Here is a 23,441-nt window from a genome sequence, read left to right as displayed (position 1 = left end):
TTCTTTGAAAAGCCTATACTGACAGATATATATCTGTCATCTATATCGATATATATTGATGTAGACCATAATAAGTGGGCTTGATAAAAGCTGTGAAGTATTCAACCAGTTAACTATTATAATACCAGTAGAGACATTAAACAAGAGGTCACTGCACTTAAAGAATCATGGGTGGAATTCATTAGAAGAATTCTGACCATGAAGATGGTAGATGTTTACATAACAAGCTAAGGAGCAGCCAAAACTGACACACAGCGCCAATAATGTTGTGCACTGAGAGATATTCAGAGATGTTTTCAATGATATGGGAGATATGCAAGGGTACTTGTTATAGTACAAATAAAGGGAAATTTTAGTTTTAATTTTTCCTGGCAACATGTTGGACTATGGAAGAGCTTCTGTAAGGACTTTGAGACTGTGATGACACCCAAAGAGAATAACAAACAAATAAGGAATTAATTATTATATGTTCTTCTAAATGTATTGTGTGCAGTAAAAGCAAATCTGATGAAAACAACACTAATGTGTAAAACTGTATAAAAACATTTAAAGGACAAATTATGGCTGCATTAATATGAATATATTTTTGGTCATTATCCTACAGATGTTGGTTTTATGGCTTGGTGGCCTCTCGACCCATGATTGCCTTCTTTGTGTTTCTCTCTGGTTTAAGCAGAATTATGTAACATTTGGGTCCAAACAGTGCCACCAATAGCCCAAAACTTGAGGCCAAGATTGCAAATACCTCCACTGCATCTGCATATTTGCCAGGAGAATTTACATAAGCAGGGATAAAGGCCGCCCACACGGCACAGAAGATCAGCATGCTAAATGTGATGAATTTGGCCTCATTGAAATTATCTGGAAGATTCCTGGCTAGAAATGCTAGCAGAAAGCTAAGGAAAGCCAGCACACCAATGTAACCCAGTAACACTGCAAAGCCAATTGTAGACCCAACAGCACACTCATACACCACTTTGTCATTGTAGTATTGGGTGTTTTTATGTGGAGTTGGAGAGGAAGAGACAAGCCAGGCAGTGCAGATTGCAGCTTGAATGGAAGTAAGAACCAGAACTGTCCCTCTCTGCTGCATAGCACCAAACCACTTAAGATTGGTTCCGCCTCCTGGCTTGGAGGCTTTGAACACAGCCAAAACAACCATAGTTTTCACCAGGATACATGAGACACAAAGCACAAAACTGATCCCAAATGCTGCATGTCTCAGTTGGCATGTCCAAAGTCTGGGTCTTCCAATGAATAACAGTGAACACAGGAAACACAGCTTAAGTGACACTAAAAGCAGAAAGCTCAATTCTGAATTGTTTGCACGCACCACAGGTGTGCTGCGATGATATGTGAAAATTCCTAGAACAACAGTACAGATAAATGTGCCCAGCAGTGAGGTGGTTGTCAAGCAGATTCCCAGGGGTTCATGGTAGGAGAGGAACTCTGTTCTCTTAAGAACACAGTGATCTCTCTGGGGGCTTGACCAGAAGTCCTCTGGACAACTGGTGCACTCTAAGGAGTCTAAAAAACATGGGAAGAATTGACATTGATTTCTTCATTTGGTTTCACACTGTTTTGTCCTATTATGAGTGTCTTGTACAATAAAATGGACAGTCAGTATTTTCATCTAGTAATATTTTCATTGATGTGTAACTGGAAACCACTCTCACAATAATTTTGGCTCGGTGTTAATAAAAGCCACCATAGGACCGTACACTGCTAAACACAAAGAAACATCGCACATCTCATGCATTATAATGTCAATTGATACAAACCAGTGTTATTGCTGATCTTTCCCTCAGAGCAAGGGATGCAGTCATAGCAACACACAGGCTTTCCCCGCTTCCTTGCTATATGTGTTCCTGGAGGGCAGCTTTTACTGCAAACTGATGTAGGTGGCTTAAAGGGAAAAATTTTTTTTAAAGTTATTCAACACCAGTTATACATGTATTGTGTACTGTACTATCCTTTAATTTGAAAGCAAATTCTATGAATAGGAGAAATTACCTCTTTTGATTTAAAGTTCCAGAAGATTTTGCTTTCATCAAGTGTGACTTCTTCACCTTTGAAAACTGACATCTTAACCTCACCCACATTCTGAACTTTAGTGCTTCCATCAGGGAGCCACAGCCAGTTCATGATATCATAGATAGGTAAGGCATCACCATTCTCGTCAAAAAATACTTGATCACCAAATGGAGTTGTGAAGTTGACTTTTTCCAAGTAATACATCAGCTATAAAAGTGATAGATAAAGGCTTATGAACTTTTTTCTTCTTTTATACACCAATTATTGGAGCAACCTGGAATTAAGTCTATTACTTAGTTCATCAATGTACAATCATACAGTAATTAATAGCAAAACTTCTTGCTATTGTGTCTTTAAAGCGGTGAGACATGAATCTATATTATTAGTTGCTACACAATTATCTTTCTTCCATAAAGTTTTTGTAAAATATGAATGACTGGAGTATAAAATGACATCAAACCTGCCATGGCTCTAATTTTTGCAAAGTGGCACAGCTGTGCCCAGTAAAAGGTCCTCTCCCTGGAACACAGTGCAGCATGTCATCAAGGGCATGTGCAAGAGCATACACAGCTTTATAAATATTATACTCGGGCCTGAGTTCAGTCACATCCAAAAGTTCAGTCTCAGCCTTCCTAAGCTCTTCTTCTCCAGTGCAAAGTGTCCCACCATCTTCCAACCAGTCTGCTGAAAATCTACAGTGAAATGTATCTTCCCAAAACTGCTTCACCTAAAATGCACAACAACCAGAGAAACAAAAACAGGTCAACAATAATAACCAACAAAATTTTGACTTGAAGTTTTTAAAGTTACTCTCTCACCATGTTGTTTGCACTGTTCTGTTCTTCAGGATTAATTTTTAACAAGTAGTCTCTAAAGCCTGGTATTTCTCCTCGTCGGATGGCAATGCCTAGTGTTCCACCAAGGAATGGCATAAATTCAGGGGTATGGAGTCCACCAACTACTGTCCAAGCTTCACTGGCAATCCACTGCAAGCCTGTAACATTTTGTTTCACCACCTGTGGATTGCATTGCAGTTATGTTTTTACTCTCTTGTAATACATTACCTGCAGTGTGTTTTATGATATTTTCCCTAACCTCTGTCATGAGATGAATCAGGTGTATTTGATGTGCAAACACAATGACAACACGAGCTGTGGATCTGGCCATCAGATCCACAATTTTCTTATATTCATTTCGATGATCTTCCCAAGGTAAAATCTCTGAGTAGGCCAAACAACCTCCACTTAATTGAAGAAAGTCAGACTTGAAGGATCTGGAAACGTGGAGTCCATAATCATCATCACTGACTAGCAGACCTACCCATGTCCAGCCAAATTGTTTTAGAATCTGAATCATAGCACGGACCTACATGAAAAGAGATTGAAGTTGTTAGTGTACATGTGTAAATATTCTTTTAGTGAAAATTTGCTTGTTCATGTCTAATATCAAAAAGTTAATTTAATGAAAGTTTAAAAAATAACATTAAATAAAAGTTAACTTCTCATGATAACACCTTTTACCTAAATACATTGTATTTTAATTAAAAATGTTCAAAGCAAATATGCAAAATTTTGCAAAAAGTATTTCTTTGACTGGTTTGGCTCATGTCTAAGTTTTCTGTCAGTAATTAACCTCAGATAAAAACTTAATTCTTATTGTGCAACTTTCTACCTGGAAAGCATCACTTGGGATTGTTCTAAAGAAGGATGGAAACCTCTGTCGATCACTCAGACAGGAGCAAGTGGCAAAATAACTCACCTGTCAAGAAGCATATATTATAAAATCCAATTGTGCAAATTGCAAGGGACATTCAGATAATTTTATTTAACAATGTAGATCAATTAAAATGCAGTATATAAGAAGCACACAAATAAGTAGAATTGGGAAACTCACAATAGGAAGCTTGAATAAACCAAGAACACTTGAGGCAGCAATAGAAAATGTGGAGAAAGGATCACCCACAATCCCCACAACTGAAGGGGTCCCTGAACAGTTCTCCAGAAGCCAAAATTGCTCCTCTTGACCGCTGGCTAATGACAATGCTGCACTGAATCCAATCTCAAGTGTAGCACAATTGTCATAAAGGCTGTATCCCAGAGTCACATTAGAAAGTAGCTTTGAATTCTTGTTAATCTCATCAATAGCAAAGGCCATGGTCATGGCATGTCTGAATCCAGGGGTGTCAAATCTAAAATACACAAAAAATGAAAAAGAGCAACTAAATTCTAAGCAATAATAGCAATGAGAGAATTTTGTCAGCTACATGGGTGAGACTTACCCATGGCAGTTAGGCTGATCTGGCTCTGAGGTGAACGTCCGCTCAGGGAATACAGAACTGTAATGGACTTCAAATAACCCTCCCAGAATTACATCCCCAGGCCTGTGTATGCCATTGAGATTAAATTTCTTTTGCAATTTACAGGATGAAGGTGGAAAGGAAGACTCCAGAAAGGAAGACAACAAAATCATTAACAGACAGATAAACATAAGCAAATATCTGACAAGAAAGCCCCCCATAACTGCCTCATTTTTTCTTATTTGTATTCATGGCTCCTTCATTTTATATAAAAGCCTATGTCAACCCCTTTCATCACTTTTTGATCCACACCCACCAGGGCATGGACAGTAATGTGGGATGGGCATAATAGATGTTTCATAACAACTGTGTTACATCAGCATATATTGTGAAAAATCCAACCAAGAAATATAATGCTTAAAAACTGTTGCTGTGGATTCCAGTAACTGTTAATTATCAAAACTTCACCGGGTTCTTTTGATTCCTCATAGGCATCTGATGGAGGATAAAACACTGCTCAGTAGACCATTTCACACTTTATTCTCTTACACAATACTTCTAGAAGGGAGATGCATCATGCATGACATGTTGCTGTGAATCTCAAAAAAGGCATACAAAAAGTGTATGCCAAACAATTTTATTAGAAACTGTCCCACTCTAGTCTAAAAACAACAGTGTTTCACAGGCATTCAGTAGTCACGTTGCATAGCGTGCTCAGAGTTTATTGTCTATTAGCTGCAACGCACCTTTCTCATCTCTGGCGAGGCTGCAACATTGCCCTACTTCTCCTTTAACCGTTACTTTTTGCAGCCAAGCGTGGGAGAGAGTTTCCTGCAAATTTACTTCTCAGAAAGTGACACGCTATAAGGGCCTTTATTATTCAGGGCCGTGTCCACTTAATACTACACTATATAACTTTATAACACTTATTAATAAAAAACATAGCATTATTGAGACACTTCAAATAATCTCATCTCAATAATCCCCCTTTGATCTGCCCCCATGGCAGATCAACACTAATTGAAAGTCATCAAGCATCATCATGTTGTTTGCCTTGGTATCAGATCCCCAACAGCCCTGTTAACCAACCTTACCAATAATCCTCGGATAGAAGGCACACAACAACCGCAAGTTACCAAAATAGCTATAAAAATGGATAAGGAAACCCAATAGGACACATTAAAACACTCTCATTGCCCAGAGACAGAGGTCATCCCGTCCTCCAGTGGATTGTCGACTCCCAAGTGCTCATTCAGGATGTTAGACAAGGTATTCAGGCCTTCCAGTTCTCTGGTTACTATTTTATCCCGGGAGTATTGTTGAGAATAGAAGTGGGTCCTAATTGCTCTGCTAATCCTTCTACTGCATTACAAGTTAAGTTTGCCCACCTAAGCACATTGTAGTGGATGTAATTAATATGGTCCACATTCTAATTTGGAGTAATTGGAATAATTGAAATAATCCCCACAACTACTGGTAAATTTTCAAACCCAGCCACAATTTGGTCAGCCAATTTATATTCGTTTGGAACCCCTCTAGGCACCCAATAGCATCTATATACATTGGTGAACCCACAGAAAGGTCAAATGAGCATGTCGAGCGCTTCCTCAAAACATGGCGTCTGCACCTTACTGTTGTAAAGTGTAGAAGTAAATTTAAATAAGTTTTAAGTTTTGATATTTACATGTTTACGCGTTTGAATGTTTAGACATGCATGTTCAAACCAGTAATAAGTATGTGTTATATCTACCTGGTTGTTTTCCTGTTTTGATCTGAGTATAAGATTTCCTGGTTTCTGAGAGGCCAGTGAAGTATTCATGAGGGCGGCACACAGGAAGTGTGGGTTGTTGCCGTGTGCTGAGAGTAAAGAGGCTGCTAAAAAGTTATCCGTCTCCATCTTGCTGTTTCTAATTATTCAGAGAGATTCCAAACCATCTAGTGAACCCTCACGTTACACTGTTAATTGGGCAGTGCAGGGTTTACCCAGTCGCACCCCCCTTTCCCCCTGCAAAAACTAAAGGTGCCCCGACACATACCATGGCACACAGGCCAGAAGTCCCGCTAGGGATTCTGACGTATAGTCTGTATTCACCGTAATAGTAGTATAAATCTGCACACGCCCACGGGCCTATGTAGGTGCCGTTTTCTCGATTTACCTTTCCTCTGGCCAGATACGTCACAGCGCACCAGTCAGAGTCAACATCTCCCGCGTCATGCTTGTTGGTTCCCTGATTGCTTACTGTAAAATTAAAACAAGTATAGTTTGCTTTTCTCGGAGTGAAAAGTTCTGGACCTGATTTATTGTCAATTTGTGGAAATTGACTGGCCAAAGTAGAGCAGTTTCCTGCTCCACTTTGGGTGGGCGGCTGTGCACGCCACACAGTCTAACACCTTTTGCTCTTTTGTATTTTAAATTAGTCAATCTAGCCAAAGATTGCTATCTTTATACCCACTAGGTGTCAGTTATCTTAGTTGTCACGCTTATTTTCCCCCTCTGGGTCCTCTGTCCCCCTTTAACAGGTGGACCAGACGTTCATAGGCCCAACTGTGACTCCTGCAATGGCCACATAGCAGGGTGACAATGCTGGCAAGATCCCTCATGCAGCCTGCTGTGGTTTCGGCAGCAGTAGCGAGACAGATCTGGTGGCCAGCCTGGCCACAGTTCAGGTGGCTTGACCTGGGTCCGTGGCAACGGCGTTGCAGCTCAGGCGACCTGCCGCGGTTCCGGTGAGAGAAAACCAGTTCAGGTGGTCAGTGCTGTAGTAGCTCTGGTGGGGAACGACGTAGCATGGCAAACAATCCATGACGTGTAGGCCGTGTTGGACATGGAGACCGTGTAGGGTCAGACAAAGCACGTTTGGTGGCGTGATGTCCTCAGGTGCAGGTGTTGGTGGCTCACTGATCTCCATTAAATTTCATGGATGCCTGGATGTTAAACTTAATTGTTACACCTGGTAAAGCAGCAACGCTTTACCAGGTGTAATTTAGACAGTTTTTAACTCTCTGTGAAGTCTGGAGATCAGGGAAATTATTTTACTGCTATTGTTAATAATCATCCTCATTACCATTGCATTAATCATACAGTTTACAGTATTGATATTGTATTCAGATGTTTAAACATATTGGCACCCAATTAGCCTTTATTACAGATGCAGTTATAACCACGTTAAACTGTTGAGTTTAATCAATAATCTTGAATGCCTTTGAATGCTTGTTATAATCTTAAATGTGTATGTGCTGATTCTGTTGGGTCGTAAAAGAAAGTGTAGTTTGAGTGTAGTACACTCTGTGCCAAAGTAGACAGGAAGTGCAGGCTTTTGCAGAGCGTGCTTGTGAAAGTTACTTTGAGGAGCTGTGGGGAGGATGCTATTTGAATAACCAGGTTATTCATTGTTATCTTTTAGTCATTTATATCCTTTTTATTAAGCTTTGAAGTAGGGGCATTCATTTGATTAAAAAGTTATTCAATATATTACACATATAGTTTCAGTGGTGTACGTGCTGGCCTTTTGTCTGGTGGAAAAGGTTACAAGGCTCAGCCGGTGAGGTGAGAGGTGAAGCTGAGTGCATTTCATGCTGACACCCACACACACACACACAGTAGATAGACTCATTTATAGGTGAGAGGTTAGTCATGTTTGCTTGCAACTGCAAAACTGTCTCTGCAAAAAGAGGAACAGTTTCTTGCAGGATGTGGGTCTGTGTTCCAGACAAGAAGTGAAAGTCAGAAGGTTGACAGGAAGCATTTGTTTAAGCCCTGATGGGATAAAGCATCCGCTTATGCTCTGTCTGCGTACGGCGCTGGTCCCCCCACGCGTGCATTAAAATCATCGTTTGACTTCACCTGGCCGGATCAGTGTTGTTATTATGAAAGTTGATTACCTCCTGTATTTCTCCTCAATATTTGAACCTTAACAGAAGCCACGGTGTTTGTTTGACTTTGGGACCTGAAGCGGACAGGTTTTGGACCCAGATTACTCAGAGTCCACGAGGCTCCTGACTATGTTAACCATAATGCTCCAACAATCCATCAAGTGGTGCAGCTTAGTAGCTTACCGAACTCGTAGTAAAACATTTTTTGACTGATTTTTGAGCATTGTGTACCACATAAAATCAGTTCAAGGTCAGATAAGTACAACCAGAATTCATACATAAGGCAAACCAGATTATAAGGTGAACTGTTGATTTTTGAGAAAATTAAAGGATTTTAGCTGTGCTTTATAGTGCAGAAAATATGGTAGCAAAAGCTAAAAAAATATACAATAATAAGAAAGTGCCAAAACACAACGGAACTTTGGGAAGACAATAACGTGACAGACCAGCTGCTGAAGTGAGAAGCTAATAGTAAATGCCTAATAGCAAAAATGTCTTTGCGGTATTGTGTGAATCATGAAATTGAAATGAATGTTGCAGTGACTCTTTCTTCCTCTCAAACCGAAGAATTATCTACTTTTTTAAAGCATGTCTCAGTATAATCCTTCAAATGTTTTGGATTCTGTCACTTCTGCAGTTGTTTTGTCATGTTACTGTTCCCCCAAAAACACTTAACCTTCAACGAGCAATCCGTCAGGGATGCCCTTTAAGACCTCTTCTTTTCAATCTGGCTATAGAGCCACTTACCATTGCACTCCGCAGCTGTGGGGAGATCAATGGGATCTGGGGGAGTTGAACAAAGTATTCCTGCATGCAGATGACCTTTCAATCTTTATTTCAAACCCCAAAATATCTATACCCATAATGCTATCCATACAGCCACTTTGGTCAATTTTCAGGGGACAAGCTCAACCTATATAAAAGTGAGTTGTTTCTTGTGGATGGAGGAGCACCAGTGTATGACTATATACCCTCCCCTTTAAGATAGCAGGGAATCAATTTACATATCTAGGTGTAACAGTTACAAGGAAGCTTAATTGTCTCTTCAAAGCAAACCTCCTTTCTCTTTTAAATAATACAAAACCGCGCCTTGGCACAATCAATCAACTCAATCAAAATGAATATACTCCCTAAATTTTTGTATCTCTTTCAGTTGTTACCAGTATTTATCCCCAAATCCTTTGATTTCTTGGATTCAATTATTTCATCTTATATATGGAGAGATAAACGCCCCCAATTGAACAAGGTCGAGCTCCAAAAATCCAGGAGTCCTGGTACCGCCTAACTTTTGATATTACTATTGGGCAGCAAATATATGCTACATTATATCTAGGTTCTATTTCCAAAACAAAGATAATTATTCTTCCTGGGTGTTCATGGAGTTGAACTCAGCCACAGGCTTATCTGTCCTGGCCCTGATTGGATCGTCACTCCCCCTGTCCTCAAACAAGATAATTGATAATCCAGTTGTCTGGCACACGGTGAGGGTGTGGGCTCAGATGTGGAAGCATTTTGGCTTAACAGGTTTCTCCCTTCTGAGTCCAGTTTTTTCTAATCCTTTTTTTTCCAGCCATCATTATCTGATCCTACACTTCGAGATTGGCATGATAGGGGCATTATATGTTTCAATTATTAGTTTCTTGACAATAACTTTGCATGTTTTGCACACCTGAAAAGTTTAATCGCCCACATACACATTTTTTCAGATATCTGCAGATTAGACATTTTCTCCAATCTCAGACACCAAACTTTCTAGTAGCACCAGCTGCAAGCCCAGGGGATATGCTCCTTCCTCCAGTTCCAACACATAAAGGGTTTATCTCTCTTATATACAACAGGCTGGTGAGCATGAAAGGTTCTTCAATCGATCGGATTAAAACGGCCTGGGAACAAGATTTAAATCAGTCATTGTCTGTGATACGTGGGACTTAATACTCAAGTTAGTTAATTCTACATTAACTATTTCTGTGAAGGTTCTCAGTAATCCAGGTCATCGTAATCTAAGGAGCTTGGAAAGAAAAGCTCCCTAGGTGTATCAGAGAAACTCAGGAGAGTTTTCTCCAAGCGCGACATCCCAGTGTACTTCACACCAAGCAACACACTCAGACAAAAACTGGTTCATCCGAAAGACAAAACTCCTAAACACAAACTTAACAATATAGTGTATGTTGTACAGTGCAACGAGGAATGCCCAGACCTCTAGATTGGAGAGACCAAACAGCCACTTCACAAACGCATGGCACAACATAGAAGAGCCACCTCCACAGGACAAGACTCAGCAGTTCATCTGCATCTAAAGGGCAAAGGTCACTCTTTGAAGGATGCCAATGTTCACATTTTGGACAGAGAAGACAGATGGTTTGAAAGAGGAGTAAAAGAGGCCATTCATGAGTTTTATGAGCTTCCGGTTGAGTGAACGCTGGCGCGACTTGCTGCCGCTATCGCTGTCGCTACGGATTCCTGTCCTGTTCCTGTCTCTACGGCCCACCGGTGTCTCTGTCCGGTTGTTCCTGTCCATGATGTGGCCTTTCAGGATCTATGCACTGTCTGTGTGGGTCTGGATCTTTATGTCATCGATCTACCCACTAGGTACTGGGCTCAATCAGTATACAGCAGATGAGCTCCTCTGGCTCCGCTTCTCCCTGGCTGCTCCGCCGCTGCCTGCTCTTCATCTCCAAACGGACATTGCCTTCCTCCCTCGTCGAAAGTACGTACATCGGGGCTCCCGTCAGTATTTCCATCAGGATAATTCCAAGCCAATTCAGTCCTTCTGGTCCACCTCTGGTCGCTCTCAACGGAACCCCGGCAGGTCTGTTGACCACAATGTTTTGGCTAACCTGCCTAGGTCGGCCAACACTCTCATCCAGTCTGACAGTACTTCCGTCAACTTCAGCCTGCTTAATATCCGTTCGCTTACGAACAAAGGTCATCTCATCCAGGATCTCCTAACAGACTGTAAGTTTGACTTTTTCTGCTTGACTGAGACATGGCAACAGCCCAATGACTTTTCGCAACTCAACGACTCCACCCCCCCGGGGTTTGTTTACACCTGCCAACCTCCTGAGCCGTGGTGGTGGCCTCGCGGTAATCTATCACGTGAACTGGAAAGTCTCGCCGCTGTCTGTCCCTACGTACAGCTCCTTTGAATCTGTTGTTTATCAACTCTCAGGACCTACTCCAACTGTCATAGCTGTCATCTACCGCCCCCCAAAATTTAATTCTGTTTTTATCAGTGACTTTGCTGATCTGCTGACCAACCTAGCTACTGTTTCCCCTAATATAATATTGCTGGGTGACTTCAACATCCACGTGGATAACTGCGATCATCCTCTTACCAAGGACCTTTTATCCTGCTTTGATAGCTTCAGCCTTAAACAATACATAAACTTCCCTACCCACACTAAGGGCCATACTTTGGACCTAGTCTGTTGTTCTGGACTTACCCCCTCCAACTGCACAGCTGACGAGCTGCTAATTTCGGATCATCTACTTCTCTCCTTTAATGTTCACATTACTTTCTCTATAATTAACAATCCTCGTATTATTTCTTTCCGGAATATCAAGAATATAAATGTTGATATCCTTTCTTCTGCTCTCTCTAGCTGTTTGTCTCTTAGCAATTTGGCTATTCAAGAGGATATAGTATTTTATTATAATCATAGCCTCAGTAGTATTTTGAATTCTCTTGCTCCACAAAAAACCAGAACTGTACTCTTTTCTCGCTCTTGACCCTGGTACACACCTGAACTCAGACTATTGAAAGCTAAGGGCCGACGGCTTGAACGTCTTTATAAGAAAACTGGCCTTACTATTCATAAGGATATGTTTAATAATCATGTTCTGTTTTATCAGGAATGTATCAGTCAAACTAAATCTGCCTATTATTCTACCATTGTCTGTTCAAGTGAGAACTCCACCAAGACCCTATTCTCATTATTCAACTCCTTTAACAGGCCACCTTATTCTCTGCCCGCTCATCTCTATTCATCTAACTTCTGCGACGCTCTAATGCTATTCTTCACTGAAAAAATGCATGAAATACACCTTGACTTGGTCCCTAATGCTCAATGTAGCTCCCCTGTCTTAATTCCACCCCCTTCACACTTCCTCTCTGTTTTTCAACTTCCGTCTTTAACTGATATTGCTGATCTCATCCACAAATCAAAGCCTTCTACCTGCCAGCTTGATCCTATCCCCACTGTCCTTGTCAAAGCCTGTTTACCCCCTCTCCTTCCCCTCATATCTGCTATTAATCACTCTTCACTCACCACTGGAACTGTTCCTGCTTCTTTCAAAGTTGCCGCCATTACCCCAATCCTGAAAAAAACAGGTCTAGATCCCAACAACTTTAATAATTTCCGTCCTATCTCCAATCTACCATTCCTCTCAAAAATTCTTGAAAAAATAGTTGCTTCTCAAGTCCATCTACACCTAACTGATAATAACCTTTACGACCAGTTCCAGTCTGGTTTCCATCCTCTGCATAGCACCGAAACTGCTCTCATAAAAATAACAAATGATCTTCTTATGGCAGCTGATTCTGGTCTCCTCTCCATCCTTATTCTCCTTGATCTGAGTGCAGCCTTTGACACCATCTCTCATCCCATTCTTCTTAGCAGATTAGCTTCTATTGGTCTTTCTCATACTCCATTAGCTTGGTTCAAATCATACCTGTCTGACCGCACTCAGTTCATTCAATTAAAATCCTTCACTTCTCAGCCTTCTCCTCTATCTACTGGGGTGCCCCAGGGATCTGTCCTCGGGCCCCTTCTTTTCATCATTTACCTTCTTTCTCTCGGACATATTTTTTGTAAATATAATATTCAGTTCCACTGCTATGCCGATGACACCCAGCTTTACCTCTCTACCAAACCCGATTCTACTCTTCCTCCACCCTCCCTTACCCTCTGCTTAGCTGAACTCAATTCCTGGTTCCCCTCCAACTTTCTTAAACTCAACAGCAATAAATCAGAACTTCTCCTGGTCAGCACTAAATGATTGCTATGCAGAATTAACAATTTCTCTCTCACCATCAATAATTCGCTGGTCCCTATCTCTCCCTCTGTGAAAAGCTTGGGTGTCATTCTTGATAGCACATTATCTTTTAATTCACATATCAATAATGTCACACGTGCAGCATATTTTCAACAACCGCCCTTTCCTCACTCCTCATGCCACTGCCATTCTCGTCCATAATCTTGTTATCTCTCGAATTGATTACTGTAACTCACTATTATTTGGCCTTACACAAAAATCCATCAACAAGCTCCAACGTGTCCAGAATTCTGCTGCCCGTATTATTACTAGGACTTCCTCTACCCACCACATCTCCCCAATCCTGAAGCAGCTTCACTGGCTCCCGGTTAAATTTCGCATCCATTTTAAAATAATACTTTATACATTTAAGGCTATTCATTCTCTCTCTCCACCATACCTCTCCGATTTAGTACAGATGTACTTCCCATCCCGGTGCCTCAGATCTTCATCTTCTCTTTCTCTCTCTGTTCCTTCCGCTCGTCTGATTACAATGGGGGGCAGGGCTTTTAGTTGCTCTGCCCCTCGACTTTGGAATTCCTTACCCCCTGACCTCAGAAACATTACTTCATTCCCTCTGTTTAAGTCCACCCTCAAAACTCATCTGTTTAAAATTGCTTATGTTTAAACCTCTGTATGCTCTTAACTTTTATCTGTTATTTTTATTATTGTGTATATTTTCAGTTTTTGTGTTTTTATCTGTTGTACAGTGTCCTTGGGTGCTTTGAAAGGCGCTATTTTTAAATAAAATGTATTATTATTATTATTTATTATTATTAATGTCCACTGTGAGCGACCACCTTTGAACAGAGGCGGTGGCTTACGACACAAAGTGTCTGCCATCTATAATCCAGTTTTGAGATCCCTTCCCAGAAGCCTTAACGCCCACTCACATCCTGGGTCATCTGACCTCAGGAAATCACATGATAAGGTGGGGCTAGGTTTCACAATGAGCTCCTGAAATACTTTGGCAGCCTTCAGGTTGCAAACCTGACCTCCAAGCAATACTCAGTATACCCCCCCTTTTCCTCTTTTCTTTTTAAAAAAATGTATTTGTGTGTTTGTTTTATTTTGTTCTGTTTTGCCCTGTTGTATTTGTGGTGGTGTTTGTTTTTGTCATGGTCCGGAGTCTGTGACTCCGTGTTTATGTTTTAGTTTATTATTATTCTGTGGTTTTGGTTACCTTGGGTGTTTGTACTCTTCTGTTTCATGGTTCATGTTCCTATGTTCTGTGATCCTCAGTCTGTGTTAAGTTGGTGTGTTATGTCATTACGTGTATGTGCTTCCTGTTTTTCTTTGAAGGTCCGTGTCTGATCTCAGTGTGTTCAGTTTACTTTTCCTCTATCTCGTCAGGTCGGATTACTCCCAGCTGTGCCCTCCTTTTGTGTCTCATTCCCTCGTTATCCTTCTGTGTATTTAAACCTCGTGTCTGCCTCTGTTAGTTGCTGGTTCGTCTGTGTTGTTCCCCTCGGTTTCCCTGCGTCTCCCCGTCCTGGTTTGTTTTGTTAGTTTTGCCCAGTTTAGGTTTTCCAGTTTCATGTTCACCTGCCACTTCTGTTTGTATCTACTCCTGTCCAATAAATACTCACCTGCACCAGAGCTGCCGCATTTTGGGTCCTTTCTACAAACTCCACACGTCTGCCACACCGGACGTGACAGTTTTTTGTTGTTGTTGGGGTTTTTTTCTTGTTTTTTTTAACCTGGCTTGACAGATAGGACTACTGTGTGGTATGGGTAGGGACTCAAACAATCATTGTGAAAGCTACGTGCTTGTCGTATAATAATTCTGTATGTATCTCTTTTTCTTTGTTGCGTCAATCTAATAAAAATATCTCAGAAAAAAAACTTGCATTGTGTTTTTTATTTCAATTGTGTTTTTTTTCTACTTTAATTATGGTTTGCGTGCTTTTGCAGCATTTTTCTATTTGCTGACATTTTCTTAATTTGCATTGTGTTTAAACTCTCTGGACTACCAAAGAAAAACACCAGTAATAAAAAGTAATGAAGTAAACAAGAAAACTGTTTATTTAAATCACAAATCCTCTAGTTTAAGAATCTTCTTTGTTTTTTTTTTTTTTTACTGTCTGAAACAAAGCCTTCATGAACTGTCATAGAGTATTTACATTTAAATGGGATCAACACAATGTCTGTCTCATCTTGGACCCCGTAAGTTTTTTTGTCGTTCAGTCTTTGTATAAGATCATTTTCACTATTATTTGGCTATATTTAAAGATGGGAACTACATGGCTAGGGAAAGGCAAAAAAACTATTGAGAAACTCATCGTTTACGCATAGACATTGACTCTGTAGAAAGCTGGTACCCTCGTCAACCTCTCTGATTTTATGTGGCCTACCACTTTGTAGTTGACTTGTTATTATTTCCAGTCACGTCCATGTTGTCATAATAGCACTAACAGTTGACTGTGGAATATCTAGTAACCAGAAAACTTAATGACTGGAGAGGTTTCACAAGTGGCAACCTGTGCAACCAGTCACACTACCAGTGAGCTCTTGACAGAGACACATTCTTTCACAAACGCCATGACCTGTGACCATGGAAGTGATTGGAACATGGCCATTTGTATATATATTTTATGGCTTGGTAGTCTCTCGACCCATGATTGCCTTCTTTGTGTTTCTCTCTGGTTTAAGCAGAATTATGTAACATTTGGGTCCAAACAGTGCCACCAATAGCCCAAAACTTGAGGCCAAGATTGCAAATACTTCTACTGCATCTGCATATTTTCCAGGAGAATTTACATAAGCAGGAACAAAGGCCACCCACACGGCACAGAAGATCAGCATGCTGAATGTGATGAATTTGGCCTCATTGAAGTTGTCTGGAAGATTCCTGGCTAGAAATGCTAGCAGAAAGCTAAGGATAGCCAACACACCAATGTAACCCAGTAATACTCCAAAGCCAATTGTAGACCCAACAGCACACTCATACACCACTTTGTCATTGTAGTACTGGGTGTTTTTATGTGGAGTTGGAGAGGAAGAGACAAGCCAGGCAGTGCAGATTGCAGCTTGAATGGAAGTAAGAACCAGAACTGTCCCTCTCTGCTGCATAGCACCAAACCACTTAAGATTGGTTCCGCCTCCTGGCTTGGAGGCTTTGAACACAGCCAAAACAACCATAGTTTTCACCAGGATACATGAGACACAAAGCACAAAACTGATCCCAAATGCTGCATGTCTCAGTTGGCATGTCCAAAGTCTGGGTCTTCCAATGAATAACAGTGAACACAGGAAACACAGCTTAAGTGACACTAAAAGCAGAAAGCTCAATTCTGAATTGTTTGCACGCACCACAGGTGTGCTGCGATGATATGTGAAAATTCCTAGAACAACAGTACAGATAAATGTGCCCAGCAGTGAGGTGGTTGTCAAGCAGATTCCCAGGGGTTCATGGTAGGAGAGGAACTCTGTTCTCTTAAGAACACAGTGATCTCTCTGGGGGCTTGACCAGAAGTCCTCTGGACAACTGGTGCACTCTAAGGAGTCTAAAAAACATGGGAAGAATTGACATTGATTTCTTCATTTGGTTTCACACTGTTTTGTCCTATTATGAGTGTCTTGTACAATAAAATGGACAGTCAGTATTTTCATCTAGTAATATTTTCATTGATGTGTAACTGGAAACCACTCTCACAATAATTTTGGCTCGGTGTTAATAAAAGCCACCATAGGACCGTACACTGCTAAACACAAAGAAACATCGCACATCTCATGCATTATAATGTCAATTGATACAAACCAGTGTTATTGCTGATCTTTCCCTCAGAGCAAGGGATGCAGTCATAGCAACACACAGGCTTTCCCCGCTTCCTTGCTATATGTGTTCCTGGAGGGCAGCTTTTACTGCAAACTGATGTAGGTGGCTTAAGGGGAAAAAATTTTTTTTTAAAAAAGTTATTCAACACCAGTCATACATGTATTGTGTACTCTACAATCCTTTTATTTGAAAGCAAATTGGACGAATAGGAGAAATTACCTCTTTTGATTTAAAGTTCCAGAAGATTTTGTTTTCATCAAGTGTGACTTCTTCACCTTTGAAAACTGACATCTTAACCTCACCCACATTCTGAACTTTAGTGCTTCCATCAGGGAGCCACAGCCAGTTCATGATATCATAGATAGGTAAGGCATCACCATTCTCGTCAAAAAATACTTGATCACCAAATGGAGTTGTGAAGTTGACTTTTTCCAAGTAATACATCAGCTATAAAAGTGATAGATAAAGGCTTATGAACTTTTTTCTTCTTTTATACACCAATTATTGGAGCAACCTGGAATTAAGTCTATTACTTAGTTCATCAATGTACAATCATACAGTAATTAATAGCAAAACTTCTTGCTATTGTGTCTTTAAAGCGGTGAGACATGAAACTACATTATTAGTTGCTACACAATTATCTTTCTTCCACAATAATGTTATCTCACAAAATATTTTTTGTTTGTTTGTGTTTTTGTAAAATATGAACGACTGGAGTATAAAATGACATCAAACCTGCCATGGCTCTAATTTTTGCAAAGTGGCACAGCTGTGCCCAATAAAAGGTCCTCTCCCTGGAACACAGTGCAGCATGTCATCAAGGGCATGTGCAAGAGCATACACAGCTTTATAAATATTATACTCGGGCCTGAGTTCAGTCACATCCAAAAGTTCAGTCTCAGCATTCCTAAGCTCTTCTTCTCCAGTGCAAAGTGTCCCACCATCTTCCAACCAGTCTGCTGAAAATCTACAGTGAAATGTATCTTCCCAAAACTGCTTCACCTAAAATGCACAACAACCAGAGAAACAAAAACAGGTCAACAAAAATAACCAACACAAAATTTGACTTGAAGTTTATTAAGTTACCCACTCACCATATTGTTTGCACTGTTCTGTTCTGCAGGATTAATTTTTAACAAGTAGTCTCTAAAGCCTGGTATTTCTCCTCGTCGGATGGCAATGCCTAGTGTTCCACCAAGGAATGGCATAAATTCAGGGGTATGGAGTCCACCAACTACTGTCCAAGCTTCACTGGCAATCCACTGCAAGCCTGTCACATTTTGTTTCACCACCTGTGGATTGCATTGCAGTTATGTTTTTACTCTCTTGTAATACATTACCTGCAGTGTGTTTTATGATATTTTCCCTAACCTCTGTCATGAGATGAATCAGGTGTATTTTAAGTGCAAACACAATGACAACACGAGCTGTGGATCTGGCCATCAGATCCACAATTTTCTTATATTCATTTCGATGATCTTCCCAAGGTAAAATCTCTGAGTAGGCCAAACAACCTCCACTTAATTGAAGAAAGTCAGACTTGAAGGATCTGGAAACATGGAGTCCATAATCATCATCACTGACTAGCAGACCTACCCATGTCCAGCCAAAGTGTTTTAGAATCTGAATCATAGCACGGACCTACATGAAAAGAGATTGAAGTTGTTAGTGTACATGTGTAAATATTCTTTTAGTGAAAATTTGCTTGTTCATGTCTAATATCAAAAAGTTAATTTAATGAAAGTTTAAAAAATAACATTAAATAAAAGTTAACTTCTCATGATAACTCTTTTCACCTAAATACATTGTATTTTAATTAAAAATGTTCAAAGCAAATATGCAAAATTTTGCAAAAAGTATTTCTTTGACTGGTTTGGCTCATGTCTAAGTTTTCTGTCAGTAATTAACCTCAGATAAAAACTTAATTCTTATTGTGAAATTTTCTACCTGGAAAGCATCACTTGGGATTGTTCTAAAGAAGGATGGAAACCTCTGTCGATCACTCAGACAGGAGCAAGTGGCAAAATAACTCACCTGTCAAGAAGCATATATTATAAAATCCAATTGTGCAAATTGCAAGGGACATTCAGATAATTTTATTTAACAATGTAGATCAATTAAAATGCAGTATATCAGAAGCACACAAATAAGTAGAATTGGGAAACTCACAATAGGAAGCTTGAATAAACCAAGAACACTTGAGGCAGCAATAGAAAATGTGGAGAGAGGATCACCCACAATCCCCACAACTGAAGGGGTCCCTGAACAGTTCTCCAGAAGCCAAAATTGCTCCTCTTGACCGCTGGCTAATGACAATGCTGCACTGAATCCAATCTCAAGTGTAGCACAATTGTCATAAAGGCTGTATCCCAGAGTCACATTAGAAAGTAGCTTTGAATTCTTGTTAATCTCATCAATAGCAAAGGCCATGGTCATGGCATGTCTGAATCCGGGGGTGTCAATGCTAAAAAGCACAAATAATGAAAAAGAGCAACTAAACTATAATAATAATAATTATTATTATTATTATTATTATTATTATTATTATTATTATCATCGTCGTCATCGTTGTCATCGTCATAATAATAATAATAATTATTATTATTATTATAATAATAATAATAATAATTATTATTATAATTATTAATATTACAAAATAATAATAATATTTATGTGAGAATAGTTTTGTCAGCTACACGAATGAGACTTACCCATGGCAGTTAGGCTGATCTGGCTCTGAGGTGAACGTCCGCTCAGGGAATACAGAACTGTAATGGACTTCAAATAACCCTCCCAGAATTACATCTCCAGGCCTGTGTATGCCATTGAGAATAAATTTCTTTTGCAATTTACAGGATGAAGGTGGAAAGGAAGACTCCAGAAAGGAAGACAACAAAATCATTAACAGACAGATAAACATAAGCAAATATCTGACAAGAAAGCCCCCCATAACTGCCTCATTTTTTCTTATTTGTATTCATGGCTCCTTCATTTTATATAGAAGCCTATGTCAACCACTTACGTCACTTTTTCATTATGCACACCACTCATCAGGGCATGGACAGCAATGTGGGATGGGCATAATAGAAATTTTCTAATAACTGTGCTACATCAGCAGGTATTGTGAAGCTCTTAGCAATATTACACATTTTATAAATAAGGTTAATTTTTAAAAACTGTTGCTTTGAAAATCGGAAGACTATTCTTAATCTACCTGCATTTCTTTGGAAATACATGCCAGTCACTGGTTATATAAAACCTATAATTTACAGTTCATAAGAAAATATAAGGCTCTCACCTTAGGTGGCACTTAGGTGGAAAGAGATCTTTAGAAAATATTTCTTGCATTGCCAAGGAAATGCACACTACATTGAATTTTGAAAATGATGACATACTTATTTTCAGTAAATTAAAAAAATTACTTTATTTACTACTACATTTACTGCAATTCCCCTATGCAAAATAATCTAATCAAACTATAACAATTCACCTCTCGCTCCTGGAGGCGCAATATCCTTCAAGCTTAGGACCTCTACCAGAGGCCTAGGAGCTTGAGGGTATTGTGCAGTGTCTTAGCTGTTTCTAAAACGAAACTCTTTTACCCAGCAATCTCAGATGTTTTTCCTGGGATCTGCTGCAGCCACTCACCGAGCTTGGGAGTCACTGCACCTAGTGCTCCGATTATCACTGGGACCACTGTTACTCTGACCCTCCATGTCTTCTCGAGTTTGACACTTCTTCAGCTTCTTGTTCTTTCTTCTATGTTGCTTTCATTTTGGATCACTATGTCTGTCTTTACAGCGGTCTTCTTCTGCTTGTCTACCACTACTATGTCCGGTTGGTTAGCCACCACCATTTTGTTTTTTGTTTTTTTGGGGGGGTGTTTTGGTTTGTTTGGGGGCTTTTTGACTTTCCCCGTGAAGCGGGGAGCCAGTTAGTGGGAGATAGCGCTGAGTGGAATGTCTCTAGCCAGTGACACAACGAAAGGTAGTCTCGAGTTCTTGGCGTTCTGTCTGCCCGTTAGTTTGGGGGTGGTAACCGGAGCTTAAACAGGCTTTGGCTCCTAAGGCAATACAGAACATTTGCCGCAAGTGGGAGGTAAACTGGGGGCCCCAGTCAGAAACAATCTCAGCCAGAATGCCATGTAATTTAAAAACATGTTCAACTAAAAGATGACAATCTCGGACGCTGTGGGCAATTTTTCCAAGGCATTGAAATCGGCGGCTTTGAAGAAATGGACTATGATTATGAGTATGACTATATCTTTCCTGAAAAAGCTGTGAGTCCTGTGACAAAATCTAAGGCGATGTGCGATCACGGGCGATGTGGGATGGATAGTGGTTGTAACAGTCCAGCCTGGGGTTGATTTTCTTATCATTATTTCTAGATCAGACGGTGCAAACTGCCACATAGTCTCTTGCATATCTCTCTAATGTCTCCCACCAAAAATACCTCTTGAGTAGGGTGGCAGTCTTCCCACATACATACATACTGCCGGTTAGCTGGACCCATGCCAGGATCTGGTTCTATCTAAGTCCATGTGATGGTGTCCTGCACCTCCTACGTTACTACTCCCAATTCACAGTTAGCAGGGAGAATGGGTGCCACCTCCATGGTTTCTTCACCTGACTCAAACTGCTGAGAAAGAGTGTCTGTTTTAATATTTCTATAGAACCTGGGCGATATGAAAAAATTAAAATGAGCGAAAAACAGTGACCACCTTGCTTGCCAAGCATTTAGTCTTTTAACACTATGTAAATATGCTAAGTTTTTATGATTTGTCCATACTGTTAAGGGTTGTTCCGAACCCTCCCGGTCTCCCACGGCGCAATTTCTCTTGGCTGTAGTCAAGCAGCGCGTAAAGAAAGTACAGGGTTGTAGTCTGGCAGAGGTCCCAGACCGCTACGACAGCATTGTTCCCACATCAATGTTGGAGGCATCCACCTCAGCAACAAACTGTTTGTTCTGATCTGCCTGAATTAAAATTGGGGCTGTGGCAAATAAATTCCTTAAGTTTTTTAAAAGCTGTTTCTGCTTCAGGTGAACAGGCTTTTGGTGGAAGTGAGGCAAGTGGCTGTAATTCCTAATGAAACGCCTGTAGAAATTGGCAAATCCTAGAAACCTTTGTAATAGTTTACATGTGCTAGGTGATAGGTTTGTAGCTTAAACCTATTCGCTGGAACGTTGAAGACAATATAATTACACAGCAAAGCAAGACCCAAAGTAGGCAAAGTTCTTCATGTTACTCATGCATGAGGGAGACCTGCCTGGAGCCAAGTGTCGTTCCACCACTTGACCCCCGTCGGACTCTCAGCCAGGTTCCCCATAGCACTCCTTTTATTGTGGTTACATGAATATGCATAGGGTCATTAACATATAACATCTTACATAGGTAAACATCTGAACAAAGAATACACACACACACACACACACACACACATATACGGGTTTCTATGTATTGCAAGGACACTTTTTCCAAACCAGCCCAGGTGGTGGACTATGGGGACACCACTTTCCGCTTGCCCCTGAGAGATGCTGAATACGTCAAAAAATCTGTTTTGAGCCACAGAGCACAGATCTCACTTCAAAGTTCCTATACACGCAACACAACTAGAGATATAAGAACCTGTTTTTTTGCAACCTTATCAGGACATAGATAATTAGGTGAGAAGCCCCGCCTATGAAAATATTAGACATTTTAACACCCAACAGGATTTGTAAGGACACTGGCTATACAACACACATACCTGTCACCAAAGTATATTATAGGGCCAAAAATGAATAAGTGGGACATGGCTAAACTCAAACACTACTACTGCATATTAAAATTAATAGTTAACAAAACGTGGTCTTATGACAAAAATCGAACATCACAAAACACAAAGACCTGAATTTGAGAACTAGCTCAATGCAATTTGCAAAGACAAACCTTATTCTTAGATTTGTATTGGAGCCATCACATATTTATAATGTGAATTCCCTATAGTCTTTATGAAATGTCTAATGCTCAAGTCAAAGCAATACAGGGATAAGAGTTCCAAAGGTAACTTTTCAACCATGAATTTACAGGTCTTCTCTGTTAAAGGCTAGCAATTAAAGGTTAGATTTCCTAGTTGGTATATTATGCATTTACATTAAGCACATATCTTCCTTAATTTGAGTTATACAACTGCTGATGAGAATTTGCTTTTAGGAACTTTTCCCCTCAGTATAAGAAAGCCTCACTGAAAGACAAATATTCAGTTCCAAAAGAAAAGGTTCCAGGGTTGTGTATCTTCAGAGTTCTTGAATTGGTAATAAGATACATGCTCAAGCACAGAAAAGGTGCTTTTCACATATCATGTTCCCTTTAAGTACGGTCTTTAGAGACAAAAAAAAATTATATATATATATATATATATATATATATATATATATAAATAATAG

The 23,441-nt window shown here is 40.1% G+C and overlaps 2 protein-coding genes and 1 pseudogene across 2 annotated transcripts; 1 reads left to right on the top strand and 2 right to left on the bottom strand.

The window, feature by feature from the left end:
- Positions 1 to 613: 613 nt before the first annotated feature.
- LOC148098918 (extracellular calcium-sensing receptor-like) lies at positions 614 to 7,239 on the bottom strand. Its single transcript, XM_087851661.1, has 11 exons — positions 7,008 to 7,239; positions 6,367 to 6,569; positions 4,313 to 4,476; positions 3,928 to 4,222; positions 3,706 to 3,792; positions 3,130 to 3,399; positions 2,853 to 3,050; positions 2,495 to 2,761; positions 2,014 to 2,241; positions 1,782 to 1,905; positions 614 to 1,527 (listed from the first exon to the last, which is right to left on the bottom strand). The coding sequence occupies exons 1-11, from the start codon at positions 7,237 to 7,239 to the stop codon at positions 614 to 616; spliced, it is 2,982 nt and encodes a 993-aa protein (XP_087707787.1).
- A 3,351-nt stretch (positions 7,240 to 10,590) lies between these two features.
- Positions 10,591 to 13,865, top strand: LOC148098917 (uncharacterized; annotated as a pseudogene).
- Positions 13,866 to 15,829: 1,964 nt separating this feature from the next.
- LOC102783568 (extracellular calcium-sensing receptor-like) lies at positions 15,830 to 19,917 on the bottom strand. The gene is made up of 9 exons (XM_087851660.1): positions 19,727 to 19,917; positions 19,185 to 19,479; positions 18,963 to 19,049; positions 18,387 to 18,656; positions 18,110 to 18,307; positions 17,751 to 18,017; positions 17,235 to 17,462; positions 16,998 to 17,121; positions 15,830 to 16,743 (listed from the first exon to the last, which is right to left on the bottom strand). Exons 1-9 carry the CDS (start codon positions 19,915 to 19,917, stop codon positions 15,830 to 15,832), a joined length of 2,574 nt encoding a protein of 857 aa, XP_087707786.1.
- Between the last annotated feature and the right edge of the window lie 3,524 nt (positions 19,918 to 23,441).

Source organism: Neolamprologus brichardi, chromosome 14 (genome assembly GCF_056152115.1).
Source record: "Neolamprologus brichardi isolate AB-2024 chromosome 14, ASM5615211v1, whole genome shotgun sequence".
NCBI classification, from domain to species: Eukaryota; Metazoa; Chordata; class Actinopteri; order Cichliformes; family Cichlidae; genus Neolamprologus; species Neolamprologus brichardi.
This window is presented reverse-complemented; position numbering and strand designations above follow the sequence as displayed.